Source organism: Dama dama, chromosome 18, assembly GCF_033118175.1.
Source record: "Dama dama isolate Ldn47 chromosome 18, ASM3311817v1, whole genome shotgun sequence".
In the NCBI taxonomy this organism is placed as follows: Eukaryota; Metazoa; Chordata; class Mammalia; order Artiodactyla; family Cervidae; genus Dama; species Dama dama.
Genome location: NC_083698.1, coordinates 49859454 through 49875456, shown reverse-complemented (window position 1 = coordinate 49875456; position 16003 = coordinate 49859454). Strand labels below are relative to the sequence as shown.

General features: G+C 38.7%; 1 protein-coding gene across 1 annotated transcript in view; it reads left to right on the top strand.

Moving 5' to 3' along the window:
• Positions 1–687: 687 nt before the first annotated feature.
• Positions 688–16003, top strand: part of TES (testin LIM domain protein) — a 54362-nt gene continuing 39046 nt past the window's right edge. Inside the window, exon 1 of the mRNA XM_061165312.1 lies at positions 688–900. Within this exon, the coding sequence (XP_061021295.1) occupies positions 874–900 (27 nt within the window). The 5' untranslated portion in view covers positions 688–873. The remainder of the gene's footprint in view (positions 901–16003) is intronic.

Here is a 16003-nt window from a genome sequence, read left to right as displayed (position 1 = left end):
TGGATCCAAATCTAGAGATGCAGCGCTGCTTGTTATGCCTATACTGCTTCATCAAAGCCTGAGGCACAAGAGCAACCTTACATCATTTCACACAACAGGGACAAAGGGCAAGCCTCTCCCCACAAAGGAATGGTGTAAGTTATCTCTTTAATGGTTCACATTATCCTCATTTTTGAACTATTAAATGCTCAGAAAACCCATATAACCATCTTCATTGGCTGTCTGAGATAAAGTTTCCTGCCAGTGCTTGGGATATTGAAGAAAAGTATTTAGCCAAGGGCCATTTCCACAACTCAACAGTGAAATTATAGAGTGCAATGCCCATCACGAAGATCCCTAACAATCCCCACAACTTCTTCTCTCTCTCTTTTTTTTTTTGCTCTGAATTCATATTTAAAGTCCAAAGCAAAACAGGTACAAGTTGACTGAATGGAAAAGGCTCTTCCTCATTTCAGCTGGAGGTAGCCTGGGCTCCAATTTTTGGCGAGCAGGTAGTAAGGACGCCCAGCGGAGCCTCGGACACCAGCTCGGGGCCACCCGATCGAGCTCCGCAGGGTACCGCCCCGAACGCGGCCCCGCCCCTCACCTTGCTGGCGCCGCGCTCGGCCGCGAAGGTGCGTGCGGCGCTCGGTGATTGGCGGCTGCCCGGCGGGGCCCGGCTGCCATTGGCTGCTTGGGCCTCTTTGTTCCCGGTCCCCGCCGCAGGCCGGCGGCAGCCGACTGGGGGGCGGAAGTTTGACCGTGCCGGGCAAGTGTCTGCGGCGGTGGCGCCGGTGTCCCGGCACATCTCCAGTCCCCGCAGCGGTGCCAGTCGCCAGGCGATCCTGGGCGTGATATCCCCGACAGGAGGAGAGCCCCCTCTGACACACAGACATGGACCTGGAGGCCAAAGTGAAGAAGGTAGGGTGGCTGGCAGCAGCCGCTTCACCTGCGCGGGGCGCCGCCCCTGGCTACCAGTGGCTGGCAGGGCGCAAGGGCCGTCGGGCACGAGCGGTGTCGGGATCTCCGGCGCCCGGGCCCCAGTACCCGGTCCTTCGGGTAGAGGGGGTGTCCGCTGGCTCTACTAACTCCTGAAACCCAGGAGCGACAGAGGGTCGCGCGCGAGGGCGGGCGCGGGACATTTCTCCCTGTCTAACCAAGTCCAACGGTTGGAGGTGTTTGAAACTTTTCCTTAAGATGTTTCGGCTGGGCCTGTGCTTCCCAAGAAGAAAAGGGTGAGGTTAGGGCGAGTTCGGGCGAAACCATGACACTACTTCTTCCTGTCTCAGGAAGCTGAACTTTATTAAGTCTTTGTGGTTTGGGGTCACTGATAAGACTTTTGACAGCTCAGACCTCCTCCCTTCCCAGCTTGGCAGTCAGAGGCTCTCTAGAGTGAGCGTTGATTTAACGTGCTTCCTTCACAGCAGCGGCTGGTGATGGCGTTGAAAGGTGAAGTTTTTGGGGTTGTTTTTTGTTTTTGTCTCTCTTTGGTCATTCATTACTTGACTTCCAAAGCACTGCCTTCCTCTTCCAAAGAAAATGTTCTCCTTCTTTGGCAACTAGTCCCAAAGGACGATTGTCAGCGGTGGTTTACCTCCGGGAGTCGTTTACTGACTGGAAACTGATGCCCTCCGGGCGTCAGGACCCACTACCTGAGCCGCTCCGTGATTTTAGGAGACTCGCGTTTCCTGGGAGAAAAGGGTGGGGACCAGACTCAGAGGGAATGCTGATGTCACATTCCAGTGTAACGTTCTGTGTGAAAGGTCGTCTCATTCCAGGGAATTGCTTATATTTACTTTGCAGTAAATTTAAGCTAGTTGCTCCTTATCAAATAAGGAAGGAAGTTCTGTTGAGAGTAAAGGGGGGGAAAATAAGAGAACCGAATTTTCTTCTCTTGCTCATTGTGGGTTATCAACATTGCCATTACTTCATCTTCTAAAAACAAGGTTTCTGACCATTAGTTCTGTTTCATGCCCAGAATTGGATTTATGAAAATATATGCAAGTGCAAAATATTAGGTTAGGTTAGGAGGCTGTTGAAAAATAAAAAGCCTTAAGTGGGGGAAAAAACAGGTTTGCCCCTTATGGCTAGACTCAGCATCCAAAAGGGAATTCAAGAACAGGAAAACGTCAATTCTGAGAGTACAGTGATTGAACTCTATTGTCTTCTAGTTTGGTTTCTTATTCTTTGCTTTACTTTTAGATGACACTAACATTTTTTGTTAATCTTGCTTGCTACTAGGAAAGCATTTTGTTTGCCCCTTAATTAGCCTTCTGTTGATGAACACTGCTTGTTTTGTTTTTCATGTGGGAAACAGTGGGTAATTTAGTACTTGTCTAAATTTTTTTTTTTTTTGGGGGGGGGGTCTTATCTATGCTTAAACATAGTGCCTCAAAAAAGACTTTTTAAATTCTCAGATCCTTTGAGAGGGAGGGATGAATGGGTGAAACCATTCTGTATGCTACTGTAATTGTGAATACATGTCATTATATATTTGTCAAAACCAACAGAATGAACACCAAGAGTGGACCCTAAATAAACTATGGACTTTGGGGGATGATGATGCGCTAGTGTAAATTCCATCAGTTGTAGCAAATTACCACTTTGATGTGGGATATTGATAATGGGGGGGGGGTGGTCTGAAAGGAGCTAGGGAGATATATGGGAAGGCTGTATCTTCTGCTAAATTTTGCTGTGAGCCTAAAAGTGTTCCGGGGGAAAAAAAAAAAAAAAAAAAACACGCTCTATTTAAAAGGAAAAAACAAACAGTAACATTCAAAAGTGATTTTGAAATTATTTAGGACAAGAAGTAATTCTGAGGGAGAAAGTCCAGAGTTAAGAATTATATGTGTTAGCAAGGGAAAAATCCAGACATTATTTATACACAGTTTCCTTAGTTTCAGAATGTGGATTATCATAAATAATGGTCTTGATATATGGTGTAATTTTTCTCCAGCATCTTCCCTTTACTTTAAAAGGTTATCTTTTCAACCGAGAATCTTATCCTTCTCTCTAATCCTCCTCCTCCTCTTCCCCCAGCCCCAAGAAAAAGGATTCCATAAATTTAAAATTTGTACAGACAATACCATGATAGTAACAAATCCTTGTTTCACTGCCTTGTCATCACTGGTGATTCTCAGGGCAAAGTCCTCAGCTAGTAAATTGGAAAGTAAAAGATCCCAAAGATGTCCAATCTGATTGCCAACATACCCTCTCTGTGTCTAGGTTGGACCCTTGACAGATTAATGTTCTGTGTATTTGTTAGAATGTTTCCCAGTACAAAGAATTTAGAGGCCCCAGGAATACATTTCATAAACTTGCATTCCCTTTAGAAATTGTTTTCAAAACATGAGAAGAAGGAAACATTACATGATCATCTATTTTGGTATCTAGATACTTTTCACATCTCCCTTCTTTTTGACTTGGGTATACAAGAAAAGTGATAGTTTGAATATACCTTTTAAAAATCATAGCTGAAAGTTGAAATAAAGACAGCCATTTAAGTAAAACTAAATTTGACTTCTGTTTTAAGATACATGGCATTTTTTCCCTTTTAAAACCCTTTTACTGTTGTTTTCATAAGAAATTTTCTCTAGGCAGATTACAAATGTTACTTTCCCATTAACATTTCATGTAAAAAGAATTAGAGTGTTACCTTTATTTCACATCCACCTAGGTGGATGATGTTATTATAAGGTTCTTTGTTTTTAAAAGGAGAACTTGGGTGTCCTTATCATTGGCATAAATTTGGATTAATGACCAGTTAAAATACACCATCAGAAAGGCAAGGCATTTTTATAATTAGATTTTATTATATTGTGTTTGAGAAAAGTGAGCTATTGCTAGGATGTGAGAGCTAGTTTGGTTATACAGAGCTTTTGTTTTAATAATATTTTAGAGTAGAATTTGACTTTTACATCTTTGCCCTTTCTTTGGAGTTACTTGTCTAGATCTCTTCCTTATGTCTTGTGTCTCTTCATTATAATTGACTTTGTGTAAGTAGAGCCTGTGTCTGCTTGGAAAAAGCAATGACCTCTGAGATACAGAAACAGAGTCTCATTTTGTGGTGAATGCTAAATCATGGCCCACAGCCAGCTGTTTTCCTCTTTCCTTTCTGTGTTACTCTCCCCTGAGAATCACTTTTTTCCCTTTAAAAACATACCAGAGAGAAAGAAAACTATAGTAATTTCCCTTATGCTCCCTGGAATTGCTATAGAGCTTTTAATTTTACATCTTATTCATTGTTTGCCTCCTTTCTAACCTCCATCTTTTGATCCTTCCTGATGTCTTCTGTATTTTTTCTGTAGGACACTTTTCTTTGTTTCTTTAATTTTAAAAAGATGAGATTTTAAAGATTACAGAGTCAGTAAAATATCCCGTTTCTCAGCATCCAAACATGTTCTGAAAGCTTCTGTCATTTGCTGAAAAATCAAAGTGAAACCATGTGATTGCAGTTGGAAAGATAACTGAACCACAAAGATTATTTCCATTAGAAATTAGAATGAACCTTTTCTCTTAGGGTGGTCCTTGACTGAAGTAGAAAAGGCAAGTAAATGGTGACCTGGAGGTTCAAATCTACAGTTGAATTCTCTGCTTGAAGCCATTCTTGCTGAGAATCATTGGCAAGACTTGGGGTAATGGGAGGGCAGGGTGCTTCCAGGGTTTTACCTTAGAGGCAGTTACTCTCTCAGAACAAGTACAGAATAAAGTGTTCCTCAGCAGGGCTTTTATCTCTTTTAACCCATAGTGTGAGTCATTACATTAATTGGATATGAAAAGTCACTTTTTCTAACTTGCTTTGAATATTGGTTTGAATAGAACTGTAGTAGGTTTTCTGTTGATTTTGTTCCTTAATGCTATCCTATGAAGTTGAATTAGGGGTTTATGTCTCTACTGGCGGTCAAGCTGTGTACCATCACCTCTCTCCTTGACTTTGCTAGCTCACCTTCAATAATATAACTATTACTAATCCAAGACACATTCCTCACCCTACCTGCCCCCTTCTCCCCACAACACACACATCACTCTCCAGGTAATTGTTCTTCTTGTTACTAGCTAGATGGAAAATCTCTTTCATCTATATTCCCAAAGCATGTTATCGTAACTCTTAGCAAACTCATTACTTTTTCCCTCTAGATTATAGTCTTTTTCTTATCTAGATCACAAGCTTCTTGAGAGCGAAATTCATATCCTATTTATACTTGTATAGTTATTTTGTTTGCTGTTCAAAGCAATTTACGAAGCAGACTAGCTTCATTTTAAGGATAAGGAAACTAAGGCTTAGATAGGTTAATCTAAACCTGGCAGAATGTAACTATGATCTTGCACCATAGTCTTCATAATCCATGTGACTCCATCACATCACCTAGCCTGAGTCATCTGATACCCTTGCTTTGATTATTGCATATATGTTGAATGAAGTACCCTAATATAAAAGAGAAATAACTTAAGATGCATTTCAGCATTTTTATTCATTTAAAGGAATTATATTGGAGAAATGGTTTGTATTCCAATAAAATTACCACTCTACTGGTTTTCTATGTTTTGTTTATACATTCAGTTCAGTTCAGTCGCTCAGTTGTATCCGACTCTTTGCGACCCCGTGAAGTGCAGCACACCAGGCCTCCCTGTCCATCACCAACTCCCGGAGTTTACTCAAACTCATGCCCATCGAGTCGGTGATGCCATCCAGCCATCTCATCCTCTGTCGTCCCCTTCTCCTCCTGCCTCCAATCCCTGTCAGCATCAGGGTCTTTTCCAATAAGTCAGCTCCTCGCATGAGGTGGCCAAAGTATTGGAGTTTCAGCTTCAGCATCAGTCCTTCCAATGAACACCCAGGACTGATCTCTTTCAGGATGGACTGGTTGGATCTCCTTGCAGTCCAAGGGACTCTCAAGAGTCTTCTCCAACACCATAGTTCAAAAGCATCAATTTTTTGGCGCTCAGCTTTCTTCACAGTCCAACTCTCACATCCATACATGACTACTGGGAAACCATAGCCTTGACCAGATGGGCCTTTGTTGGCAAAGTAATGTCTCTGCATTTTAACATGCTGTCTAGGTTGGTCATAACTTTCCTTCCAAGGAGTAAGTGTCTTTTAATTTCATGGCTGCAGTCACTATCTGCAGTGATTTTGGAGCCCAAAAAAATAAAGTCTGACACTGTTTTCACTGTTTCCCCATCTATTTCTCATGAGGTGGTGGGACTATATGTTACCCATGGTCATATGTATGCCTTTAGTGTAAGTTGCCTTTGACCTTTTTTGCATGGAAACAAAGTCTAAATAAATACAAATATCATGAAAAGTAACTTCTGGGAGATTTTACAGTCAAAGAAATTCCATAAGCTCCAATAATATTCTGGACCATATCTTCTAGGATTCCCAGGTTTTGTTGGGAGCAGTGATAATGCTGCCTTTTAGCCACTTAATATGGTTCTGAACAATAACAACCTTGCTTTTGGCTCTTTGCGTCGGGTTTTCAACTAGTGACACCTGGAATTGTATACAGTTACTCATGGTTGGCCTGTAGAAAAACTGTGTTACCTGCTGAACCCCAGAGTTGATAGTAAGCCTTACACATAACATGGTAGGTTAAACCTCTGTTTCTTCTAGCAACAAAGTGCTCTAAGTGTCCCTGGAATAGCAAACCATGCAGCTTAGAATAGAGCAGTTAAAAACAAAAGGTTCAATGTTAGAATTGTTCATACAAGAAGATCTATTGAGAAGCAGGGGTTGCACAGAGTCGGACACGACTGAAGTGACTTTTAGCAGCAGTAGCAGTAGCAGGAAACACCAAAATGAACTATTTAATGAGGCACTCACTGAACTCCAGGCGGGTACCAGCCTTGTGAGCCTGGAGTTAACATCATGGACCATAGAGTTAGTCTGAGGGGTCTCTTTAGTAGATATGATAAACTGGTAAAAGAGTACTACTTCCTGTGTTCTTTTTCTGAAAACCAGAAGTAGGGATATAGTTTGCCCCCTGCTAATTTGAATATGCTTTTACACACCAAATCACTACAGTGTATTCAAAAATTAGAAAAGGTTAGTTAGTGCCCAGTATAGGTAAACCGCAGTAGTGTACAGAGAGATCTTCTGTGGTATATTAGCTTTCTCACATCTGTTTATCAGTATGATATTTTAAATTCACTCTGGGCTGAGAATTAGCAGATCTGGGTCCACTGTAGTCTTTGTGATCTTGGCCACTCTGGATCTCAATAGGGGAGCCAAGTGATTTGTAAGATTTCTTCAAACCCAGTTACTCTTTTTGACTTTGGAAAATATTATCAGTAGTTTACCAAATATAATAATGTCCCACAGTGCTTAAAAATCATACAAGCCAAGAATATATGAATATATATGATTTTCAATGGAATGGCCTGCATATAAATGTTACATATTCCTATGAAGTCCGTGAGAAAATGAAAATTTTTTTCATAGATCTTAGCTGCTTTTTCAACTTGTTTTTACTTAATTAGTTTGCCTTTTAAATATTTGTGGTGTATTTGAAAACATCGTTTAATTCATTTAACTCTTTAGTTTACAGCTTCAAAGGCATATAAATTGCTCTGTTAGCATGAGGCAAATAAGCCTAGTCATGATGTTTATCATTCTCTATGGTACTTAATTACAGGAAAGTGATAAATAATGGAGCTTTTATTGTCTTTAAAAGTTATCTCTCCCAAAATAAGATGATTCATTTAAAAACTATGTGAGTAGTTTATGTGCAAAGCGTTTTTCTAAACCCTGGGTGTATGGTATGAATAAAAAGACAAGATACCTTGTATTATAGAACTTACACTATTTAGAGAAATGATAGAGCAAAATAAATAAATAAATAAATAAATGACAAAATAAATGCTAGAAAGTAAGTACAAATGGGATTATATCCCTTAGTGAACTCCTTACAGGTCAGGAGTACACTAGATTTGTAACACAGAATGTCCTATTTTAGTGGTGATTCTTGGCATTTGTTCCTGGCTTTGCAAGCTTTGTAATTAGGAGTGATTATTTGTCTTAAGTAATGGCAAATGAAAAAGAAATGAGAAAGCCGCTTATATGTATTAGAATGTGAAGAAGCTCATAATCAGATAAAGCTAAAATATTTACAGTGTTACACCTATAGATACACAAACTGTCTTTTTACGGATTACAAATGCGCTACAAGGGTCATTCCTGTATTGCATTTCCTGTTTACAGTCATTACTAATTTTTGTTTGGTAACTACTGTCATGGTACCTGAAAGAATGACTTTTAAAAATCTATTTATTAGATCATTGATATATAATACATACAGGAAATTATTTTGCTTTTTACAAAGTAGTGATGTTCAGGGATTATATAAATTATGAATTATGAAATAACTTTTTCAATGATTAGAAAATAGAGAAAAGACTAACCAAATTGAAAATGGGTTTTAGAACCTCACATTTTCAAGATTTTAAGGAAAAATTAATTTGATAATTGATAAACTTATATTTGATCTTTGAGTAAAATCCATGGATTAAAATGTGCCTTAAACACTGTTATTAGAGGATTAAACTTAGAGGTTATGCTTTTCAGCTATCCAGCTCCAGCCTTTGATTCTCCTATAAAAAAGCCCCAGTCATATTTAAAATAGTTTCACTTACTTTTTTTTCCAAATACCTGATCTACCTAACTCCCTACTTAAATAATAGGGAATTAGAATAATTAATATGCATGACTATAATTTTCTAATGCAAGTTCAAGCTGTGATTCTAAAATTATTTTTTAACTATTTTTCTTTCTTTTTTCTTCTCAACCATTATAATCACTGTTCATTTCCAGTGACAAAAACTATAAGAAAGAATAGAAGGTGATAGAAAGAACCTAAAGAAACTCACTAAGTATAATCTGGGGACTGCTATGGAAGTATTTCATGTTTCTGTAGTATTTAGCTATAAAAATTGGTTGATTGTAGGTATCACTGGTTTTATTTTGGTCATATTCAACAAAGGAGAAAAGCATAGTTTAGGAAGTTTCTCTTATCCTTGGCTAGTCAAGAATGCAGGACTGCTTGGGTTTGAGGACTGCTTGGGTTTGAGGACTGCTTGAGGGAGGGGTTGTAGGAGAAGCCAGGCAGTTTGAGGACTGCTGAGAGCACATCTGCCAAGCAACAGCCAGGCTACCACTATGTAAATATAATTAAACTCTGGATGAGGCCGGATCATCCTCAGATCACCTGTGCTTCAGTCTGTCTTTATTACAGTGACATTTTGACCACCATACAAATTTTAAAAAGGGGTTTCAGGGCATCTGTTGGTTATATAGCTTCTTATCTGAACAGTGAGCCTAGCAAAAAAAAAAAAAAGACTGAAAATCTAGCACAGATGCCTTGGTGCTGAGTCCGTTAATGTCTGTTGCCACCATGAACTTATTACCTCTGTTTTGTTTAAAGATAAAGTGATATCATGTTTCATTGCAAAATGACCATGCAAATATTAGGTGTATTTTTCTTTTTATGAGTGTAATATCATGGAAGTCTTGATAGAATGAGTCACAAAGTAAAGGTAAAGAATGTATATCCATTATGGGATACTGGCAAACAATAAAAATAATTGAGGATTAAACAAAACAAAGTCACCATTTGTTTTTCATAGAGGATATTAAATTTTCAATTTAAATGTAAAACTACAGAATCTCAATTCCTTTTCTATCAGTATCACCTGTTGAGCTTGTATCCCCCAAAATTCCATGATGTCATCTCTGGTGGATCAAAGAAGGAAAGCAGGCAGGCTTGCTAGTGGGCAAGATGTGAATTAACTACAGTGCTGGATAGAATGACATAAGTGCTGTAATACAGTGTTGCTCAAAATATCTGTGTTGAGGAACCATTTTTTCAAAACTCCGAATCTGTCCCAGGCCAATACTTTTTAAAACACAATAAAAATGAATTACTAAAAGGAAAAAAAAGACAAAAATGAGGCCAATTTAAGAAATATACCAGACATACTGTCAAAGTGCTTAACAGTTCCTAATTTCTTTCAGTTTCTTTGTGCATTCCGTCACAAACTGGTGACCAAAAGTTTGCAGACTGCATACTTTGTAGGACTGCAATAATAGGAATACAGACAACTGCGACTACCACCCTCTACCCTCATTAGTGGAGAATATATTCCAAGACCCCCAGTGGATGCCTGAAACCCCAGATAGTACCAAACCCTATATATACTGTTTTTTTCCTATATACACATGCCTATGATGAAATTTAATTTATAAATTAGGCACAGTAAGAGATTAACAACAAGAACTAAAAATAGAAAAATCATAACTATATACTATAGTAAAAGTTTTGTGGATGTGGTTTCTCTCCTTAATTAACTTCTTCATTCCCACCAAAAATGCAGCAGTGGCTTATTCAATGGCAGACCCAGTCTCTGCAGTAATTTTTATATTTTTCTATCCAAACCTATTCCCGAATATTTGTAACCATCCCTTGCATGTGTGCTTGCTAAGTTGCTTCAGTCATATCCAGCTCTTTGCAACCCTATGGACTGTAGGCTGCCAGGTGCCTCTACCCATGGGATTCTCCAGGCAAGAATAGTGGAGTTGGTTGCCATGTCCTTCTTCAGGACGTCTTCCCGACTCAGGGATCAAACCTGCGTCTCTTGTCTCCTGCAGGGGCATGCAGGTTCTGTACCACTAGCACCACCTGGGAAGCACTAAATGGATGGTATAAGTCATTTTAGGGGATCCCTTGCTGAAGTCTTCATGTGGGCTTCATGTTTTCTGGTGCCATGTTACCACCAACTCGAATATGTTTCTGCTTATGTCTCCCACCCACGAGTTTAATGCCTTTTCCATCTTAACTAGGCAATTAGCATGCACTGTGTGGCTATAATTTCTGAAGTTTGAGGTGCAATAGCAGCACTAACATGAATTTGTTTTTCCTTCTTCACAATTTCATGGGTAGAAGATTTCTTCCTACCATAGATCTTAGTAGCATCAGCATATAATTTTTTTGTTGTTAAGTGGAGAACTTCCATCTTTCACTTAAAGGAATTACTTTAAATTTTCTCTTTGGCATATCTGAATTGCCAGCATCACTATTTCTGCAGTTTGGAGCCATTATTAAGTAAAAATAAGAGCTACTTGGGACGCAAGCACTGCAATGATACTGTAACAATCAGTCTGGTAATGAAAATGGCTACTGAGTGACTAGCTGGATAAACTGGACAAAGGATGATTTGTAACTAAAGGCAGGACAGAGCAGACTCCAGATTTCATCACAGTACTCAGAATGCAGTTAAAATTTAGGAATTGTTTGCTTCTGAAATTTTCCATTTAATATTTTTGGATCAGAGTTGGCCATAAGTAACTGAAACTGCAGAAACCACAAGTGTGGATAAGGGGCAACGACTGTATTATGAGGTTTCAGAAGCAGAAGCATTATAATTGGGTGGATTGGGACCAACATTATGGAGGAAACATCATTCAAACTAACTCCTGTAGGATAAGTAGGCAAAGAAGGATTTCCAGGAAGAATAGATAATCTGAACCAAAGAAACATGACTGCAAAACATCAGTAAACCCTTGGCATTCTCACCTTTAACATTTTCAGCATTGACTCTTCTAGAATAAAGCTAAGGTATATGATTTGTGATTTTCCTAAATTACAGGTTTGAATTTCAAAGTGTGCCAGTGAGCTTGTACGGGAACCTAATCTACTGCTGCGGATCTGTATCTCTATCCTAATCATGATTCTTGTTTAATGTCATCTCTTGACTTGGAGGAAACCTCGCACTGGAGTCTAGCTGAGGTAGCCTGGGCTTGGCTGCAAGCTGTGGGTTGGGACCACACTGGCCCTCCATCGCTCACCTTCCTTAGATCACTGGATGTCTTAAGCAGGCGTTTGGAGAACAGTGGGCGTGCCCACCTGCAGGAGCACATTTTAAGCCTCTGCTGTCACCGCAGTCACATGGCCAAGTTCAAACTCAAGGGGAAGAAAGTTCCAGTCTAATGACTACGAGGCAAGGGTCTGGATGTTTAATACTACTACCTGGGAATGAAGAATTCAGATCATTACTTCAGACTATTACATATTCTATAGTGGGGTTAATTGTTTTTTTAATTTTGGGGGTTGAAGTGTACTTTTCTGAAGTTCTTTCTGTAACACGAGTCTGTTCCGAGAAGATATTCTGCACAGTTTCATAGACAACTGGTACTTCAAAGCAGGATAGTCTTTGACCTTTCTGAAAAGGGTCTGAAAAAATCTTGGAGTATCCTTTACTTGATTTTTAGAGTGATCTAGTGCCTTTTCTGTTAGTTTTGAGACTAACAGACCTCTCCAGATTCATCCCAGCTAGGTCATATGATCTCCATGTGAAGAAATGTAGAACTCATTTCTCTGGAAAAGATCAAATTGCCAAAGGTTTTTAAGAGGAATCACAAAATCTAACCTTTTAAATACTGCAATAAATTGAAAGTAGATTATACAAATATTCAAATGATGCTGTGTGTTATACTCTGCCATTGGTAGCAAAATAGAAAATTTTCCCAAGAGCAATAGGCAGATTAGTGGTAGAGAGAGGCAAGACAGCTGAGTGGCTCAGTATCCATATTTCTTTTATGATGTCACAGGTAAAAATAATTGAGATGCTGTTTGTTGGCACTTTTCTCATGGACCAGGTGAAATCAAGCTGGGGGATGGAAATCATCAGTGGACCACTTGCTGCCCACTTCTCTGGAACACAGGGAGTTTAGAGGGTGCAGAACAGAACTTACATAGGTTTGAATCCTGGTTTTACACTCCCCTAGAAATTTAGACAAGTTTCTTAGCCTCCTTGGCTTTAGGAAACTTATCTGTAAAACATGGATAATACCTCCTTATTGGGTTATTGTGAGACTACATAAAATGATACATGTAAACACTTAGAACAGTGCCTGACATGTAGCAATTACTTGATCAGTGTTATTATTCATGTTCTCTGATGAGTTTTATTTAGTTATCTAGACCTTAGTATCAATAAGTAAATGTTTGGAGATCCAGAATTGCAGAAAGTTCATCAGCTTTAGAATTCTGAGTTAAATTCTTAGCCCTGACGCTTACTGGCTGTGTGAATTTGGCAAAGTTACTTAACCCTTTAATCCTCGGGATCTTTATCTGAAAATGCATTACAACCATCACAGGGGTATAAAGAATAATTAACATGAACATTTTAAAGCACAAAGTATGGTACCTGCACATACGAAAAATAGGTGTATCATAATTATTATCAAGAAATTCAGTTTAGACAGCAGAAAATCCTTCATGGATTTTTAAACCATTTAACAGGTACCCGAATATATCATCAAGGATTTTATGACCTAACACTTTCAGAAAAATTATTGATACTTGATGCTTTATTGGACACAAAGAAATATTTAAAATTCAATAAATGTATTACATTACTGGATTTCATTTTTTCCTTTTTTAAAATTTGCAAGTTATTTTTTATGATAAAAATAAAAATTTATAAGTAACTTGCTAGAAGTTGGTTGAGTACATGCTGTATGCTAGTCACTGTGGGAAAGATTTCAGAGCTATATTATTGGGCCTCTAGTGGGGGCACTTGATGTGACATTGCCAGGTACTCTGGTCCAGTATAGGAAACAATTATGTTTTCCTGAATGTAATCTTCCTTAGAGTTTCTGTGGTAAATTGCAAAAATGGATACAGTTCTTTTTAGCACCTCCTATGGAGAAGTGGAGTCTGTTTTTCTACCCTTTGAATCTGGGCTGCTGGTAGACAGTGGTAGATGTGCTGTAACCTTGGACTTCACAGGGCTTGTCTGCATCTCTGTTTTGGAACCCTGTTACAACCATGTGAACTAGCCTGGCTCAGCCCACTGGAGAATGAGACCACATAGAAAAGATGACACATCTCAGATGAGGCTCCCCTGAACTAGTTGTCCCTAGCTTACCTGAAAGGTGACTACCAATGCAGTGAGCCCAACTCAGACCAGAAGAATCATCAGCTGAACCCAGCCCAAGGTGCTAAACTGCAGAAGCATGAGCAGAATATCATGACCAGAAACTGCAAACTCTAAATGGTTGCTATTTTAAGCCACTGTGTTTAAGGGTGGTTTGTTAGGCAACAGATTATAACTTATACTCCCTCTGTTGCTAGGATGTAACTCTTCTTGGCCTCCCATGGTGAAAACTATGGAAAAGGTCTTAGAGAAGACTTTTCTCATTCTGAATTATCTTCCTAGCCCTCTGTACATAAGAAGGAATCTGGACACTGTAGCTTCCCTGACATCAATGATCACTTGAGAATGGCCCCCTTTCTAACCTAGTCAAATCTAATTTTGATTTATTTGCTTATTGTTTCATCAATATAAAGGGAAGTTAAATTACTCTGCAACTGAAATTTGATTCTAGTTGTAAAAAGGTGGTATATGTATGTTTTGAAAGTTGTCTATTTCCCATGAATCCCAGTACCTTTTGTAGTGAGGAAGTCCTTGGGCTGTAGTTTAAATATAGAACAAAAAGCATGTGAATCCACACCACTTCCCTAATAAATCAAAAATCAAATGATGGGTCAAAAATTAATTAAAGTACTTACATTTACATAGCACATCATATAAACATAATTCTTTTTTTCCAGAGCAATGGATGGTGTGAAAAGTTTAGACGATAAGTAGTACATAAGCATAAGGCATCTGGCAGTAGGGTTCCTGCATCTCTCCCTTCATTTCAAAGTTTCTAACACCTCTACCAGTGCTTTAAAACTTTACTTTTGCTCTAAATACACCTGAATGCCAATTCTGGGCAAAGTGGAAAATAAGATTTGTCTTTTGACACCTTTACCCCAGATTTTCTATGCCTTCTCCTCATTGGGCTTTTCCTCTCCAGATTCCCTTGGATGCTTGTGCTTGCCTGGGCAGCCTGCTCTAACAACTCTTTCAAGCCAGTGCCACAGGCCTTTCCCTTCATTCTGTCTCTGAAAACATGCCTGTACTGTTCTCTTTTCTGCATGTGCTCTGATTGGGTAGGCAGTCAACGGCAATAAACCACTTAATTGTATAGTCATCCTTACTCCTCAGTTATACTCCTAAAGAAATACTGTAGCCCTTAAGCCTGGTAAAAAATGACGGCAATATTCAAGTTTTGGTATGCACAGTCTTTAAAAAGGCTTCTCAATACACAGCAGTATCTATGGAATCCACTCTTTGAGCCAGCTGTGGAGTTAGTGACACAAGACCAAATTAGAATTGTTTGTCATGATCTAAATTCTTTTAGGAGACTTCTACAGACGCCTTTTGGAATCACATTTCTAAAATCCCTTTTATAGCTGATAATTAGGAGTCTCTGAGTCCTGTGTATAAAAGCACATGCATTAAAAAGTCTTTCCACTGAGCCACAGCTCAGCCAATCCTAATTAAGAAATCATTTCATCAGCAGCTGTAGCCTGTGACACTTTTATGGCCTGCATTGTCTTTCTCAAAGTAACAGAGTTTAGGAGGAGGCTCTTTCTGAGTAGAATTCACAGAAGAGAATTGGTGAACAGCTCAGGTGACTGCCTTCATGTAGGAGTTTAGAGATAATTTGATAGTAGTCAGTTTGAAAAATGTTTATAAGGAACCAGCTAAACTGAACAGATGCAATACATTTCTTTTTATAATTGACTTACCTAAGATAGGTGCAATCTTTAAAAAAAAAAACTAAATTATTTTGTCTCCAATACTGTGAGGATACATTAGATTTTGAATAAGTATACAGTACTGGAAAGTTAGTTATGAACTGCTGCCTATAAATAGTACCTAATTTGAATCAAGTAATTTACATTCTGATATCACAAAGAAGTACTATATATTTTTTCCTTTTCATAACCAGAAAAGTTATATACTAGAATAAGGTTTATATCAGTCTTTTTCCAGTTTTATCCTCTGTTCATTAAGGAGGACTATGACATATTATATAAATTGTGAAATTTTTCTTTTAAATGTATTTCTAGACATTTCTTGCTGGTCACCCCTGATAGTTTGTATTCTGGTTTGTGACTGTGTTCTAAAACAAGTA